We start from the raw sequence: 14860 nt of genomic DNA, 5'->3' as shown, positions 1-14860 counted from the left end.
TAGTAAAATTACTTATTTTTCTTCTATTTAATTTAAAGTAGAAATTTATACCTAGCTAGTTTATATTTTTAATGCGTACGCGTTTTATTAGCTCTTTTTAATACGTAAGATTCGTATCGCTATACTAGATATAATCTAATAGTATCTTATATAGCTTTTTAGTTAAAATAGATTACGCTAACTTTAAAGGGTTAAGAATCTACTATAGTAGTAGATTTCTACTATTTTTACCTATATAGAACTATCCTATTATATAGATTTAGAAAAGGGGCTAAAAAGGGGCTAAAAAGAGGCTAAAAAGAGGCTAAAAAGAGGCTAAAAAGAGGCTAAAATACGCGATTAATTTTAAAAAAGAGTCTAGAATACGCTATTAATTTAAAAAAAAACTAGATATTTAGATAAATAATATTTACCGAAATATTCTACTTTATAATATATTTACTTAAATACCTAGTTTCGCCCGTTTTATAATTTATAAGGAAATATATAAAAAGTTATACTTAAAAGTAGGGTATTTAGGTAAATTTTATAAAAACTAGGTATTTAGATAAGGGTATAGGTATTTTAGAAATTATTTTCGAAAAACTAGGTATTTTAGTAATTTACCGTTAATTTCCTCTTAAATAATAGAAGATATTAGAAAAAATTTTATATACTATTAAAGTATAGTATATAAAGTACTTAAATTAAAAGTTCTACGTTTTTCTATAAAGAAACGAAGTTAGAATAATTTTTTAAAAAAATCGGGTATTTTAGTAAAAATTATTTATTTAAATACTCTACTTTATATTTTATTTATCTAAATACCCGGTTTTTCGTAAATTACGAACTTTATTTTATATAAGATCTATTATTTATCTAGATATCTAGATATATATTTAGATAAAAGTATAGGTATTTTAGAAATTATTTTTAAAAAACTAGATATTTCGGTAATTTGCCGAATAGTAGTAGTAGTAGTAGTAGTAGTAGTAGTATTAAGGCCTGCGAAAACTCTTTAAATAACGCGATTACGCAATAAATATATAAAATTAAAGAATAGTTCTACTTGTCGTTTGTTTCGGCTGATTCACCGCTAATTTCTAACTAAATGCACTACCGTTTCGTTAGGGCCGATCACCGACGATTCATTAAAGAACACACCCTAAGGTTATGTAATTTTCAATTCGCGCGTATTCCCGTCAGCCACGCGGTTTCCCTACTCGCCTTAACCGCCGCAGTGACGAGCGAATACCGCCAGCAGCGAGAGGCGAATACGGCCAGTAGCGAGAAGCGAACACCGCCAGTAGCGAGCGAAGCAGAGATAGTACACGCCCGCCACTCGAGCCGTAGCGGAGGGCCGAAGGTTCGTAGCGGAAACGACGTGGCTGGCGTACCTACCGATGCATGGCTGGAGTACTATAGAGATAGGGCCCCTACCTCGCCGGGGGTCCCTTTAATAGATTTCGCCTGCCAATCCATCAATAGTACACATTACACCAATTTCTACGGTAGAGTAGAACGGAGCTCGTCGATGTGGGAGGTCCGCAACTATCCCACCGGAACATGCAGCGCTCGGCAACCCTATTGGTGGGTTCTAGTTTAAAGCAGGCACGCCTTGGCAGCCTCGCTCAGGGCTGCCGTTCTGGGTAATCCCTATACCCCGAAGGCCATGTCGCGGTGGATCGGTCTCAATGGCGGATGCTCATTGATTGGAAGTGCCGGCTAATATGGCAATGTGACCTCGCTCGTATATTGAATTTAGACTTAGAACTCCACCATGCCTTGGCTTGTGTATATATTGCGGGCGTTGCGGTAGCTTGCATCCCCAGATATCTGCCTACGAGACAACCGCCATGGCATGCAGAAAGTTCACCAAGACGGTCGCCATGCTTTTGGGCGTGGCGGCGGCAGCGGCGGCAGACTTTACCAATCCCGTGCTTTGGGAGGACTTGGCGGATCTCGACATCTTCAGAGTGGACGATACTTTCTACTACTCGGCCTCGACAATGGCTTATTCGCCTGGCGCACCCATTCTGCGCTCTTACGATCTCGTCAATTGGGAGTTCATCGGTCACAGTGTTCCGGTGCTGGATTTCGGAGATGCATATGACCTCAACGGTGGCCAAGCATACGTGCAAGGTATCTGGGCATCATTCTGCAACTATCGGCCCGCAGACAAGCTGTTCTATTGGGGTGGCTGCATCCGATCGGACCTGAAGACGCACATTTACACAGCTTCCGACCCGTCTGGGGAATGGAGCGAGCATGCCGTCATCGACAACTGCTACTACGACGCAGGCCTTTTGATCGATCCAGCAGACGACTCGCTGTACGTCGCTTACGGCTCCACCAACATCAGTGTCGCTCAACTGTCGGCCGATGGGACCACCGAGGTCAGCACTCAGGTCGTCTTCGAGTCGCCTTCGGATCCAGGCTATATCGAAGGATCACGTTTCTACAAAATCAACGAAACTTACTACATCTTCCTTACCCGGCCCCCAGACGCAGAGTATGTGTTGAAGTCGACGAACGGCCCGTTCGGCCCCTATGAAGGCCGCTACCTCGTGGACAGAGTTGCCGCTCCAGTTGCCAGCGGCGGAGCTCCGCATCAGGGTGGCATTGTCGACACGCTTAACGGAGACTGGTACTACATGTCGTTCATCGACGCATATCCAGGCGGTCGTATGCCGGTCCTGGCGCCCATAACCTGGGATGACGAGGGCTGGCCGTCCGTCACGCTTGTCGACGGGGCCTGGGGAGACACGTACTCCTCTCCAGATGTGCCGACTCCGCCGCGGGAAGTCGAGTCTCCGGTCGGCATCGACACGTTCTCGGGCTCGTCGCTCAGCCATCAGTGGGAGTGGAACCACAATCCGGACAACACGAAATGGTCGCTTGATGGAGGGCTGAGGCTGCAGGCGGCCACGGTGACGGATGACTTGTACGCTGCCCGCAATACCCTGACTCACAGAATCATCGGTCCTGCATCAGTAGGCACCATCGTCATGGACTACTCCGCCATGGCTGATGGAGACCGCGCGGGCCTTTCTCTATTCCGTGACCAGTCCGCCTGGATCGGCATCGTCAAGGACGACGGTGTAACCAAGGTGGCCATGTGGGAAGGCATCACAATGGACTCCAGCTGGAACACCAACAGCACCGGTACCGAGGTCGCAAGCGCTGATGTGTCCGGCTCCAAGGTCTACTTGAAGATCGAGGCTGACATCGCGCCTGCCGGGACCCACCAGGGAGCCTTCTCGTACAGCACTGATGGAGAAACCTTTACCAGGCTGGGCCCGGTGTTCACAATGAACACGGCGTGGCAGTACTTCATTGGATATCGTTTCGGCATCTTCAACTTCGCCACGCAGTCTCTTGGCGGCTCTGTGCTCGTGGAGTCGTTTGAGATGCAGCTGGCATGAATTAGCGGCGGTTCGCGCGGAAGGGATTGGCTTGTGTGCGCCTGATGAAGATTTGGATGTATTCGTAGCAAAATTTACACAAGCAATGGCCGAGTCTGCCTAGTACGGCCTTTCCATGATCTGCAAGGCTCAAACCATTCGAAAGTGGCGTTTGCGTGAAGAACTGTGAATTGATTGACCCATCTTTGATCGGTTGCGGAATTCCCGCAGAGTAAAGACCTACTGAGCACCTGGATATCCCAAAACGCCGACGCAAATGCCCGATTTTTTGCAGCGACGACGCCATGACCTAATCGTCCCCGTCATCCGATGCCTTCTTCTTCTTTTTCTTCTTCTTTTCACCGTCTTCCTCTTTCCGCTTCCGCTTCTTCTCCTTGCCACCCAGATCTTCCTTGGGGGCCTCAAATTCCTTGGCACGGGCCTTCCGCTTTTCGTCCATCTTCTCGCGCATGGCCTCCTCCCTCCTCTCCTTCTCCTTGCGTTCCTTGGCCTGCTTTCCGAGGAAGTACTCACCGCTCTCGATTTGGAGGTCGACTTTGCTCTTCTCCTGAGGCGGCGGGAAGGGAGTGTAGACCTTCTTGGTCTTGTCGGTGAGCTTGTGGGGGACGCGACGCTTGGAAGTATGGCGCTTCTTAAAGTTGGGCAGGAAGCGATCCCAGCTCTCGTTGACCAGATCGGGGTCCTTTGCGAGCTCGCGCTTGATCATGAGCTCCTTGATGTGGTAGATGGGATGGATGTTGGCCATGGAGTCCAAGACAACACGACGCACTTCCTTCAGACCCTTGTAGCCGCCCATAGCGGAGACGGTGTTTCCCTGGACCAGGATGTAGCAACCGGTGAGCAGCTCGAGAGCTTTGAGGGTGCTGCCGTCGGGACCGAGGATGCGCTGGCGACGCTTGACGAAACGCTCCTTGTTGCGGACCAGATTGCGGATCTTGATGATGTCGCAAGCCTGGCCGTCCTCGAGGATCTTGAGGGCCTGGGGTGCGGGGACACTACGGGCGAGGAGTTTGATCAGGTCGCGAGCCTTGAGAATGGCAGCCGGGTCGTAGGTCTTGCGGGTGGTCTTGACGGTCATGGAGCCCTCGACGAGATCAAGGGTGCAGGCAATGCCCTGCTTCTCGAGGGCGCGAGTGACGACCGGCCATGCTTCGCGCAGGTAGATTTCGCGGTATTTGGGGAAGAGGGTCGCGAAGGAGGACTCCTCGGCGAAGGTGCCGCCGATGTTGTCTTCGGGCTTGAACTCGTCGATCTGCACGCAGGGTCAGCGGATGCGGGCGAGCGGGGGGAGCGGACAAGCGTACCTTCCACTTGTCAACGTCACCGGTGTCCCATGGCTTGTCTCTGTTGTGGATGGACGGCATCTTTGCGGGTTGCACGGCGATGGAGGGAGCCGCTCAGGTCGTGGCCGCTCAAGAAACTTTTGGAACGCAGCCGCCCGGAGGCGGTGGCAGAACCGCAATTCCGCTAGCCTTGTTATGGAAGTCGATCCGACCCTCGCCAAAAACTGCCTGTCATGCAGACCACTTCTGTCTATCAAACGCATGTTTTTCTACATCGCAACCTGTTGCCCCGTTCTCTAGTGGTGGGCGCGGCGCATGCACCCTTTACTCGTCCATTTCCTCGCCGTCTCCAATCATGTGCTTGAAGTCTCCCAACAGGGTGTTCCAGGAGTCTTCTTTCGTCTTGCTCCATTCCTGCACCTTCTTGATACCCTCTAGATCCTCTCTCATCCTATCACCACTGGTGGTGCCGTTCAAGACGACGACATCCACGGCCATGACCAGCGCATACAGCGCAACCTCTGCGCTGACGCCGGCAAACTGAGCCAGCATGAAGACGGGCGTCGACTGCAGTAGTTGCGGATTGCCGGTCAGCGTCCAGAAGCTCTCGTAGACGAGGCTGTTCTCGCGGCAGAACTTGCGCAGAGACACGTCGTAGCCGGTCGCAGCATAGAAACGGTTCTGTACCACGGCCGGCTTCACCGTCGAGCTGCGGTAAAGCACCTCGAGGATGGGCTGCGACACGTTCGAGATGCCCAGGTGGCGGATCTGGTGCGGCACGTACGTCTCCATCGTCCTCCACGCCTCCAGCGTCTGCCGGATGTTGGGCAGCGGAGAGTGGAGCAGCAGACAGTCGATGTACGAACCTTCGCCGTCGGCAGCGGCGAGGTTCAGCAACGACGACTTGACAGATGCGTGCACCTGGGCGGCGATGGGGTCCTCGGGCGAGTAGGGCATGTTGGCGGGGTCCTGGCCTGCCGGCGCGGTGAATTTTGTTTGTACCTTTGGGCCTGCATTAGGCGGGTCAACGGGAGTTCCCTGGCTCTAGACGCATACATAGATCTGCTCCCTGCCGCGGCGGCTCGCCTTGAGGCCGTCGCGGATGCCGGCGCCAACGAGCGGCTCTTGGTAGTGGCGCGGCTGGGCGGCCGTGTCGACAGCCACGAAGCCGGCGGCCAGGGCGTCGGCGACCAGCTTCGCGGTGGCATCCTTCTTCCAGGCGGTGCCATAGATAAAGGCAGGATTGCCAATGGCGTGCAGGATGGCGCTGGCGGGGCGTGCGGGCGGCATGGCGTGGGCGGTGGGATGGATGGTGTTTGGGCGGAAGCGAGAGGGCGGCAGATGAAGTCATTTCTCGCACAGACGCGGCGCTCCCCCAAGCATCTCACAGCCCCTTGATCCACGGCCACGCGCAACCCCTCAGGTGCCCCTCCACGTGCTGGGCGTGGTCCTGGCTGCTTCTCGAGCCCCCGCTTGCGCCGTCACTACACGCGCCCTCGACCGCGTTGCTGATCATCATAGGCGCTTGTTTCGAATCTCGCTCTCGTGCTGTTTAATGACTACTGACTTCAAAAACCCTTCTGCTTCGCGTTCTCCAGCGCCATCTCTTTCCGTCTCCATGTCTGCTCTTTCCTTTTCGTTTCCTTCTCCTGCCCTTTTCGCGTGCTCTGACCTTGGCCGGCGCTCGTGTAGCGCCTCCCTCTGACACTTCCCTTGCTGTACGTCATCCGAACTCTCTCAGAGCCCTTCCGCTCCATCCTCCCTGCCTGGGCTCCTGGCTGTTCCCTCAACCCCAGGGGTCAGGCAATCCGTATTGCTACTGCGGGCCAGTGCCAACATCCTGCGCGCCACTGTACGTGCCACGAGCCAGAGTCGACGGCTCCACGGAGCAGCCCTGGATCCTCAGCTGCTTTGTTCCCTTCGCGCGCTAACCATCGCTGCTGCTGTGCAGATCCACTGCGGTCACACACACAGAGACAAGGTTCCTGCACATGCCGCTGTCCGTCAGGTATACAAAGACGTCGCCCGTCGCCCGACCATGGGTTTCTTGTCCACAGCTTCCCGGGTTGCACGGTTGCACGGAAGAAGATAACAAAAGCCTCTTCAGTCCACTCAGCAGCCCGCCTGACTGCGTCAAAATGCCCTGGGTGTGCTGTAGCTGCGACTCGACGTGGGACGGGGGCAGCCCTTCCAACTGGTGTAATTCATGCGGCCACTCCACAAACGGATGTATGAATTGCTTCGCATATTGAGCCGCCTCGAATGTTCAAGTAGCGCCACACGCCGCGTTGTCAGGAGGCGTTTCCGAAACGTACCGTAGCGTTTCTAGACGATGAATCAATCTTCCCTTGTTGTTGATACGCTACACTCTGGCAAAGTGGCTGGTGAATGCCTGAAAATGTTTGAATCATCCCATCCCGAACAAGGAACGGAGTAGGCCGATAGGTGCAGCGCGATGATGTTGTGGCGCTACGGCAAGGCGGATTTCCAGCCTGGGCAATCTCCGATCCACATGCACACGCATCCGCGCGTAAGCTGCCACCTTAATGAATCCGCGCCGCTGCCAAACTCCGAGCCCGAGTCCGCAACAACAGGCAGTCAGCTATGCCCGACCCCGCCACCGCATCGCAGCCGCTGCTCGTTCCCAATGGCAATGGCGCAATCGACCCCTTGCCATCCCCGCCGATCCGCTTCCCCCGGAATCTGGCCGACTTCTGCGCCGTCTGGACCCTGAAGTCCGTCGTGCGCATCTACACCACTTTCCTCCACATTCTCTCCTTCCTGGGCTTGCGGCCGCGCCCATCGCTGACTAGGACCTATTCCTGCGCTCCGCACTCCCCTGTCCGCATCTTCCTCCCGCCCACTTCACCCACCGGCACGGAAACCTTGCCCCCTCTGCTCATCTCCGTTCATGGAGGCGGGTATGCCTTGTGTGCTCCCATCATCGATGACGCCGACGCCATTATCTACGCCCACAATCACCGCATTGCGGTGGCAAATGTTGGGTACCGTCTTGCACCACGGTCGCGCTTCCCCAATCAAGTCCACGATGTCGTCGCGCTGGTCCAAGCAATCCTGGATGACGGAGCTCTCCCCGTCGACCGATCCCGCGTCGCCATATGCGGCTATTCGGCCGGTGGGAATCTATGTCTCGCGGCAAGCCAACTGCAAGGCCTAGGCGAGAGTGGCCGGATCAAAGGAGCTGTGTCGTTCTACCCCGTCGTCGACTTTTCACTCGACCATGCAGAGAGGGTGGCCCGAGCCCAAGCAAGCGTGGCAAGTGATGCACCGAACCAGAGCTTCGGATGGGTGCGGTGGGGTTACGTGGCCGAGAGTCAGGACCTGCGGGACCCCTTGTTGAGTCCCATGTTTGCGGCAAGATCCAAGTTGCCTCAGAAGGTATGTCTAATCGGGTGCGAGCTGGACATGCTGTGCGATGAGGCCGAGCGAATGGCCGAGAAGTTGGCTGCAGAAGAGGGTGAGGGAAGAAAGATGTCGGAAGGGGAGGCCGGTTGGCGCACGAAGAATGTGAGGTGGGAGAAGGTGCTGGCACAGCCGCACGGCTTCAACCAGATTGTGGCTTTCGGAGAGAAGAGAAGAGTTGCAAGGAGAAGGACGGAGAAAATGCATGCCGAGGTAGCAAAGTGGCTGTATGAAGAGGTGTTCGTATGAAGACTCAAGGTTATCGTCGGAAGTCGGATTTCCTGGAGATAAACCCCGGGAGAAAGAGACGATATTGCACCACTAAAAAGGCCTTGGAGAATACAATAGACCGGAACTTTTTCTTCGGCAACTCACACGATTCTCGAGGCTGCTTGTGCTTCACCCGTGGTAAAAGCAAGCGCCGAATGCTGATCTCAACACGTCAAGCACTCAATCACTACCGGAAATGCAATCAGTTGGGAGGGAGACTGTATTGTGGTGGGTGGTGGGGCCGTGAGCACAGATCTGGCCGAGCGCGCGGCCCTTCTCGCTACACAGCCGCAAACACATAACCGTCGCACGTCAAATCCATTTCCCATCATGAAGCACACGGTCTTGTGGTCTAGTGGAATGATTCTCGCTTAGGGCATACTCTGAGTTGTTTGCGAGAGGCCCCGCGTTCGGTAAGTCGTCCATTCGAATCTTGCCTGAGGAATGCCAACTAACATCATCCCAGATCCGCGGCAAGACCCTACCAGCTTTATTTTTTTTTTTTGGGGAGGGGGGGTCCTCAGGCTTTCCCAGAGTATAAGGGCATCTCGGTTGTTTCCTCACGCCTGGTGGCCAGCGTTTTGGCGTTTGGTTTTGTGATGGGCATACCAGGCAAACGCAGGAGTTCCCCGGCCTCGCCGCGAGTATATATCCGCAAATGACACGCATGGTCTCGGCAATGGTCTCACTAAAGCACCTTTGATGTACCTTGTGAATTGCAACTTGGCTTACTCTTACACAAACTATGAATAACGAAGAGCTAACAAGCACACCCATCATCAAAGCCGTAGTACCAGCTTCACGCCGCTAACGCCCGCCTTCGATTCGTCCAACGCAGCCTGCACAGAATGCAATCCTCCTTCGACAACCTTAACTTTGGGGCTTGGGATGAACTCTTTAGCCTCCAGCTTTTCCCTAAGCCAGGTGCCAAATACGAAATGGAAAAAGTCGGATAGTCTGTTGGGGTCGTTCGGTGCCAGAACGAATTTGAGCTCCACCCCCTCCATCTGCGGCGAATGTGGAGTGAGCGGCGGTGCAGACGCCAGCTTCGCCCCACTGGGATTCAGCGTCTTCAAGACTTGCAGGCAGCTCTCGAGCGCTCCAACGGCGTCGAAGCCGAGCTGGAGGGTTACTCCATCTTCTTTTGCCGTATTGATGATGTGCTCCACCACGGCCTCATCGCGGTAATCGAAAATCCGCTTGGCTCCCAGTGTCTTTAGGTAGTCGTGGTGCCTCTGGCTGGCTGTGGTGTAGACTGAGAATCCCATCGAGCTGGCCAGTTGAATGGTCGCGGTGCCGATACTGCTCGCACCGCCCCAGAGCAGGAAGGCTTGTTTGTCGGCGGGTTTGAATACCGTCTCACGCGGGACACCAAGTGTGTACAAACCACTCCAAGCGGTTGCGACTGCCATGGGTAGTATGCTTGCCTCATCGAAACCGATGTGCGCCGGTAAAGGTACAGCGTTGGCAGCTGGTATAAGGACGCATGTCTGAAACGCACCGTAGTCTGCGGCGCCCTGTTTGAAGAAACAGGGAGCAAATGCAGCAACACGTGTTCCGGGCTTTGGAGCGTCGGACGGGACTGAAGAACCGGCAGCGAGGACGATGCCAGAAATATCGGACCCAAGGACGGTTGGAAACCCTTGATTGAGCATGAATCCAGAAAGTTGCTGCTTCCAGTCCAGTGGGTTCACTGCGACGGACTTCACATCGATCAGAAGCTCCGAAGGACTTGGAGTGGGCGTCGGACGGCTCTCAACCTCCAAGGCCGAGCCCTTGGCCGAGAGAACAGCGGCGAGGTGAGTGGACATGATGGACGAGGTTCGAATTGCGTGTTTCTGATCAACTCCTCGGAGAGCAATTGGGTTGGACCTCTTTATAGATTACCAACAGTATACTGAGCGCATTCGGCTTGTCTAAAGCTCGGTGTTCGGTCATTCCCCAGACCCGGTCTTTGAGTGCTGCACTAGACGGAGCCGATTTCACTACTAACTCCGCATAACGCACCTAACTCCGTATTGGACTGTTAAATCCGCTTCATTGATATTTCCAATTCAGGTTACCTCTAGCTTAACCCAAGGGAAGGTCGTGTGCTAGTGGTCGGTCTCGCGTGAAGCTAAGAATTGTTCCCGCTATCCACCACTGCAACTTTACCCTGCACACCGATTTTCTCTATTGCCACAATCGTCTCAGATGCCGCCTCTGAGACCAAATCTTCTCCATCGAAAATCAAAGCAATGCGCTCAAGCGTCATGCCTTTAGTCTCCGGATAACAAAAATACGCCGTCAGTCCGTAGAGAATGAGCACGACTACGAAGACGATGTAGTACCGCCAACCGATTGCATCAAGCGCTATTGGGTTCACGAAAGTGTTGAAGAAGATTGCAACAACAGTGGCGTACCACGTGACGGCATTACCCCTTGCTCGCAGCGCAAACCCCCAACACTCAGTGGGGTATGAGGTGAGTAGAGGTGTTAGTGCGATATCGTATCTGATCCTGTCAGCACATGTATACGAGCCCAAGGAAGTGGCGGATACTAACCCTGCATAGAAAACGAACAGAAAGCAAACGTTTGCAACGCCGACTGACGCCGTGCCGGTTTGTTCAAAGGATGCAGAGAGCCCAGTAATGACAATATATGCAACGAGCATGATACCAGCGGAGGAGAGAAATAGAGATCGCCTACCCAAGCGATCAATGGAAACAGCGGCAAGAATCGAGAAGATTAGATTCCAAATTTGCATGCATCCGGAGATGAGCAGTTGATCTTTAGAGTCTTTTATACCGGAGGCCGAGAGCACCAAGGCGAGGTAATACGAGACAACCCCGTTACCGGACCATTGCGCAAAAATGCCCAGGGTAATGCTGATGAACAGCCGGTGGCGGTTTCCTGGAGTTTTCACCATGTCGGTGTATGAGGTCTTCTCCGTAGCTAGCTTCTCGTTTCTAAGCGCTTCCTCGATTGACGCAAGTTCGTGGGCCACGAGGGGAGATGAGGCGTCTCCTGCGCCGTGGCAGGCGATCAGAATGCTCCTAGCCTCATCGCTCCTCGCCATCGAGACCAACCATCTGGGACTTTCCGGAACGGTGATCAGACCTGGTAGAGCCAGAGCCGGAAGAGCGATCTGCAACAACGAGGGAAGACGCCAACTCCAGGAGGAGTCCATGCTGCGGGTACCGAAGCAGACCCACGCAGCAACGATGCTGCCAGCATGCCAGCCACAGTTGTAGAGGGCGTTGGCGATGCCGCGATGGGTGGGGTAGGCGATTTCGTTGATTAAGACGGGGATGCAGGCGCCGAACCAGGATCCTGCTACACCTATGAAGAAACGAGCGGCAACAAATACGCCAATACTTTGAGCTGCTGCTTGAAGGGTTGTTCCCAGAACAAGGAACAGGACGCCAGCATAGATGCCGGGCTTGCGGCCGTATTCGTTGGCGACGAAGGCAGCTAATGGAAAGCACTTGAAGAGTAAGCAACAAGTCGGAGTTACAACGATGAATGGAATGAACGACGCTCCATCGGGATTCGCAAGTTGAATCAACTGAAGCAGAAGCCAGGACCGGTGGACTTACGGTTCCAACACCTAACCAATAGACAGCGTTGACGAAGCCGAGCCAAGCCCCAGTCGGATGGCTCATGAACTCATTCCACTGTGTTAGCGCTTGGAGACTGTTCATTAACGTGCCGTCGTAGCCGTTGGCGGATGCTATAGAAACTTAGTTGGGTATTGAAAGAAACCGAAGTATTTTTGGCGTACAAAACATCAAAATGGAGCCAATGCTGAGATTGAGTTTCAGCAAGTGATTTTGTTTCCACCATGGACGGTCGTCTTTCGGGAGCACAGCGGCGAGCTCCTCGCCAATGGAGCTTTGTGCGCCAGCATCAGATTCGATCTTGCCCATCATGAGAAGACTGCAGCGCTCTGTTGGAGAGGGAGGGAAGGAGGAATCGACTTGGATGGCACCGTGCCATGGCCAGGTTGTCTTATAGGGCGCAACGGTGGTCGGAACCCCATGCAAGACTAGCCGGTGTCTGGGGATTCGGGGGGTGATGTGGGGCGGCCGCACAGCGCAGGAATGGGGACGGACGAGGATCTCAAAGGAGCGGCGCGTTGCGCGAACGGGTACAACCGCATGGCAGAGCTTTTGGGCAAAACCTCAGATGTTCACCTGGCCGATTGCCCAATACGCGAGATGCGGTTTCCGGAGTGGATCGGCTGCCTCGGAAAGGCGTCGAGGAGTATGTAGTGTAGGCGACCGCGAGGACGGTTCGTCGCGCCGCGAACATGGGTTTTACAGACGTATCTGGATCTCCAGCGCCCAGTGAGACCGAAGGCGCTCTCAGTCGCCTCCTTTTCGGGGGTGGGGCATGACTCGGCGAGGCCGCAAGGTCGCACGATTCGGATCCACCTCTTGCTGATTGTTTGTATACGCTGCGTGCGCGATGGACCGCTTTGGTCCCACGTGTCGGGGGTTGTCGCCCTGAGATACCAGTGAGTTGCTGCTGTGCCCAGGATACAGGCGTTCTGGTAGATTGATACGCCACCAGAACCTTGCCCGGCCCAGTAAGCCACTCATCGATAACACCAACCTGTTCAGCGCTTGGTAACAATATCCAGATCACCGCTCACTCAGGCGTGGGTCGGCTCGAGATGAGTATTTCGGTTACGTTAAAGCACTATTAATCACTCTCTGGCAGCGATCTAGGTTGGTCTTCCGCGGTGGCTGAGGCCCGTTCCCGAGGTGGCGCCGATAGCAAATGTCAGTGCTCATTTGCGGGCGCCCTTCCTGTTTGAGTAATTCTTGCTTGCTGGAGGGCCAACACGGGCGCCGCGTTGCACACCAGAATGCTTGACAGTCCGCCACCTGTCATAATATCAGTCCAGCAGCCCATCGGCACATCGAGCGACAGAAATGGCAGACATGTGCTTTCGCAGAAAGTACCGCAATACCAAACAGCCACGGGCGGATGAGACTCTTGTCCGGACCAAGCTTTCACGAACACTGTAGTTTTGCGTCCACATGAATGAGGTGACAGACCACGGAGCCATTAACTCCATCGCAGACTCGAGCCGTCTTACAGTGCCCATATTTGGGCCGAGCATTCCCCATTTGCTTGCAGAGTTGCTTCGAAGCCACTGCATAGCAGGAAGCAAAAGGGGAAGCAAACCGACGTTACTTCGTTCTCAGCAACTTTTGCCTTGTCCACTATATCACTTGGTTGGCCTTGAGTACGGAGCGACGTTGCAAGCAAAGTTGTGTGCAGGACATGAAAGCGCTTTACGGATATGGCGGGTGGCGTGATGGACCGTGTGGCGGTGTAGCTGTAAAGCACCACTTGGCCGAAGTCTACCGTCCTTAGAGGGTCTGGACGCATCTTCAATGTCCCCAAAGGTCGAAGCTCTATTGAAGCGCTGTCGCTCCTGGCTCTTGTCCGGCCCATGCGCCATCTTCCCGCCGCCTGTCAATGGCACACGGACTTCCACCAAACCTTAGAGCTGTACTCTTTGTTGCCCCGTGTTCCCAGGCTTCGGTAGCCGACATTCCGATACTCGTTGCCGGGCCGAGTCCCTGCTTTTTCTTTCAAAGATGGGCGTGTCTATCTCGGATCTGAGGGAACTTGCGAATCACTTGCGTAGCCCCGGGCTGCTGTAAGAAGTCTATAGCCTTCTTGTTTCGAAGTGGCGCACTCGCAATAAACCCTGTGCGGTTCCCAGGGTCATGGGACGAGGTGGGCGCGCTGTATAGGCGTGCTCTTCCACCAAGGATGAGGCAACGATTTTCCAACTGTGATGTGCGAGATTTGTTTTTCATGGTCGGGCCATTGGGTGAAAGCAACTACCATTAAAATAATGGCGGTCCATTGCATGCTATTTGGGTGAACTGACCTCGAACTCCTGCAAAACTTGTCAGCCTTACGACGCATCTAGTATGTTTCCAAAATGGTTTGACTCGGAGACGACAGCAGAGGAACATTTGCGGACAGGAAAAGCGCCAATGCATCCGAAATTTGTGATGAGTCCAGACACTGCATGGCTCGAAATCGATAGTAAATCGAGCAAAATATGGAGCTCCATAGCGGGTGCTACTACCCTCCCCACAGAGGCAGTAGGCAGATGCAGGTGGGCTCAATCCTCTTGCAACCCGCCATGGAAACGAGAGCAAAAAGAAACAACCACACCAGGGGTTAGTCGAACGTTTGGAATCTCTTGATTCGTAATCAAGCGCCTTGCCATGTGCCATGCGGCCAGTACAACCATGTTGCGATTGCTGACAGAGTGACCGAGCTGTTCCGCTTGGTGATGTTGGAAGGTGCATGGCTTACGTAGAGTCCCAGACTGGAGGGTTTGCAGGTGTAGAGTATTTGAGGGCACGAGCTTTGGTGTGTGGTTTACATGGTGCCGGGCTCTCGTCTGAGCTTTTTTTTTTTTGTCGGGGCCGGACCGGACAGAAGCTAGCGCCTGCTGCTGCCGGA

General features: G+C 53.8%; 5 protein-coding genes across 5 annotated transcripts; 2 read left to right on the top strand and 3 right to left on the bottom strand.

Annotated features, from left to right (window-relative positions):
• Window positions 1–1835: 1835 nt before the first annotated feature.
• Window positions 1836–3404, top strand: SLS55_003371 (uncharacterized protein; the record flags this gene model as incomplete). The annotated part of the gene is made up of 1 exon (XM_066774847.1): window positions 1836–3404. One exon carries the CDS (start codon window positions 1836–1838, stop codon window positions 3402–3404), a length of 1569 nt encoding a protein of 522 aa, XP_066634966.1.
• A 289-nt stretch (window positions 3405–3693) lies between these two features.
• On the bottom strand, window positions 3694–4768 carry KRR1 (ribosomal RNA assembly protein krr1; the record flags this gene model as incomplete). Its single annotated transcript, XM_066774846.1, has 2 exons — window positions 3694–4656; window positions 4709–4768. 2 exons carry the CDS (start codon window positions 4766–4768, stop codon window positions 3694–3696), a joined length of 1023 nt encoding a protein of 340 aa, XP_066634965.1.
• Window positions 4769–5011: 243 nt separating this feature from the next.
• On the bottom strand, window positions 5012–5977 carry SLS55_003369 (uncharacterized protein; the record flags this gene model as incomplete). The annotated part of the gene is made up of 2 exons (XM_066774845.1): window positions 5012–5689; window positions 5744–5977. 2 exons carry the CDS (start codon window positions 5975–5977, stop codon window positions 5012–5014), a joined length of 912 nt encoding a protein of 303 aa, XP_066634964.1.
• Window positions 5978–7291: 1314 nt separating this feature from the next.
• On the top strand, window positions 7292–8359 carry SLS55_003368 (uncharacterized protein; the record flags this gene model as incomplete). Its single annotated transcript, XM_066774844.1, has 1 exon — window positions 7292–8359. The coding sequence occupies one exon, from the start codon at window positions 7292–7294 to the stop codon at window positions 8357–8359; it is 1068 nt and encodes a 355-aa protein (XP_066634963.1).
• An 800-nt stretch (window positions 8360–9159) lies between these two features.
• SLS55_003367 (uncharacterized protein) lies at window positions 9160–10191 on the bottom strand (the record flags this gene model as incomplete). Its single annotated transcript, XM_066774843.1, has 1 exon — window positions 9160–10191. The coding sequence occupies one exon, from the start codon at window positions 10189–10191 to the stop codon at window positions 9160–9162; it is 1032 nt and encodes a 343-aa protein (XP_066634962.1).
• Window positions 10192–14860: the final 4669 nt, after the last annotated feature.

The sequence above is a fragment of the Diplodia seriata genome (genome assembly GCF_021436955.1).
Source record: "Diplodia seriata strain FDS-637 chromosome Unknown scaffold_3, whole genome shotgun sequence".
NCBI lineage: Eukaryota > Fungi > Ascomycota > Dothideomycetes > Botryosphaeriales > Botryosphaeriaceae > Diplodia > Diplodia seriata.
The sequence above is the reverse complement of the archived record's forward strand: the minus strand, read 5'-3'. Positions and strand labels throughout refer to the sequence as shown.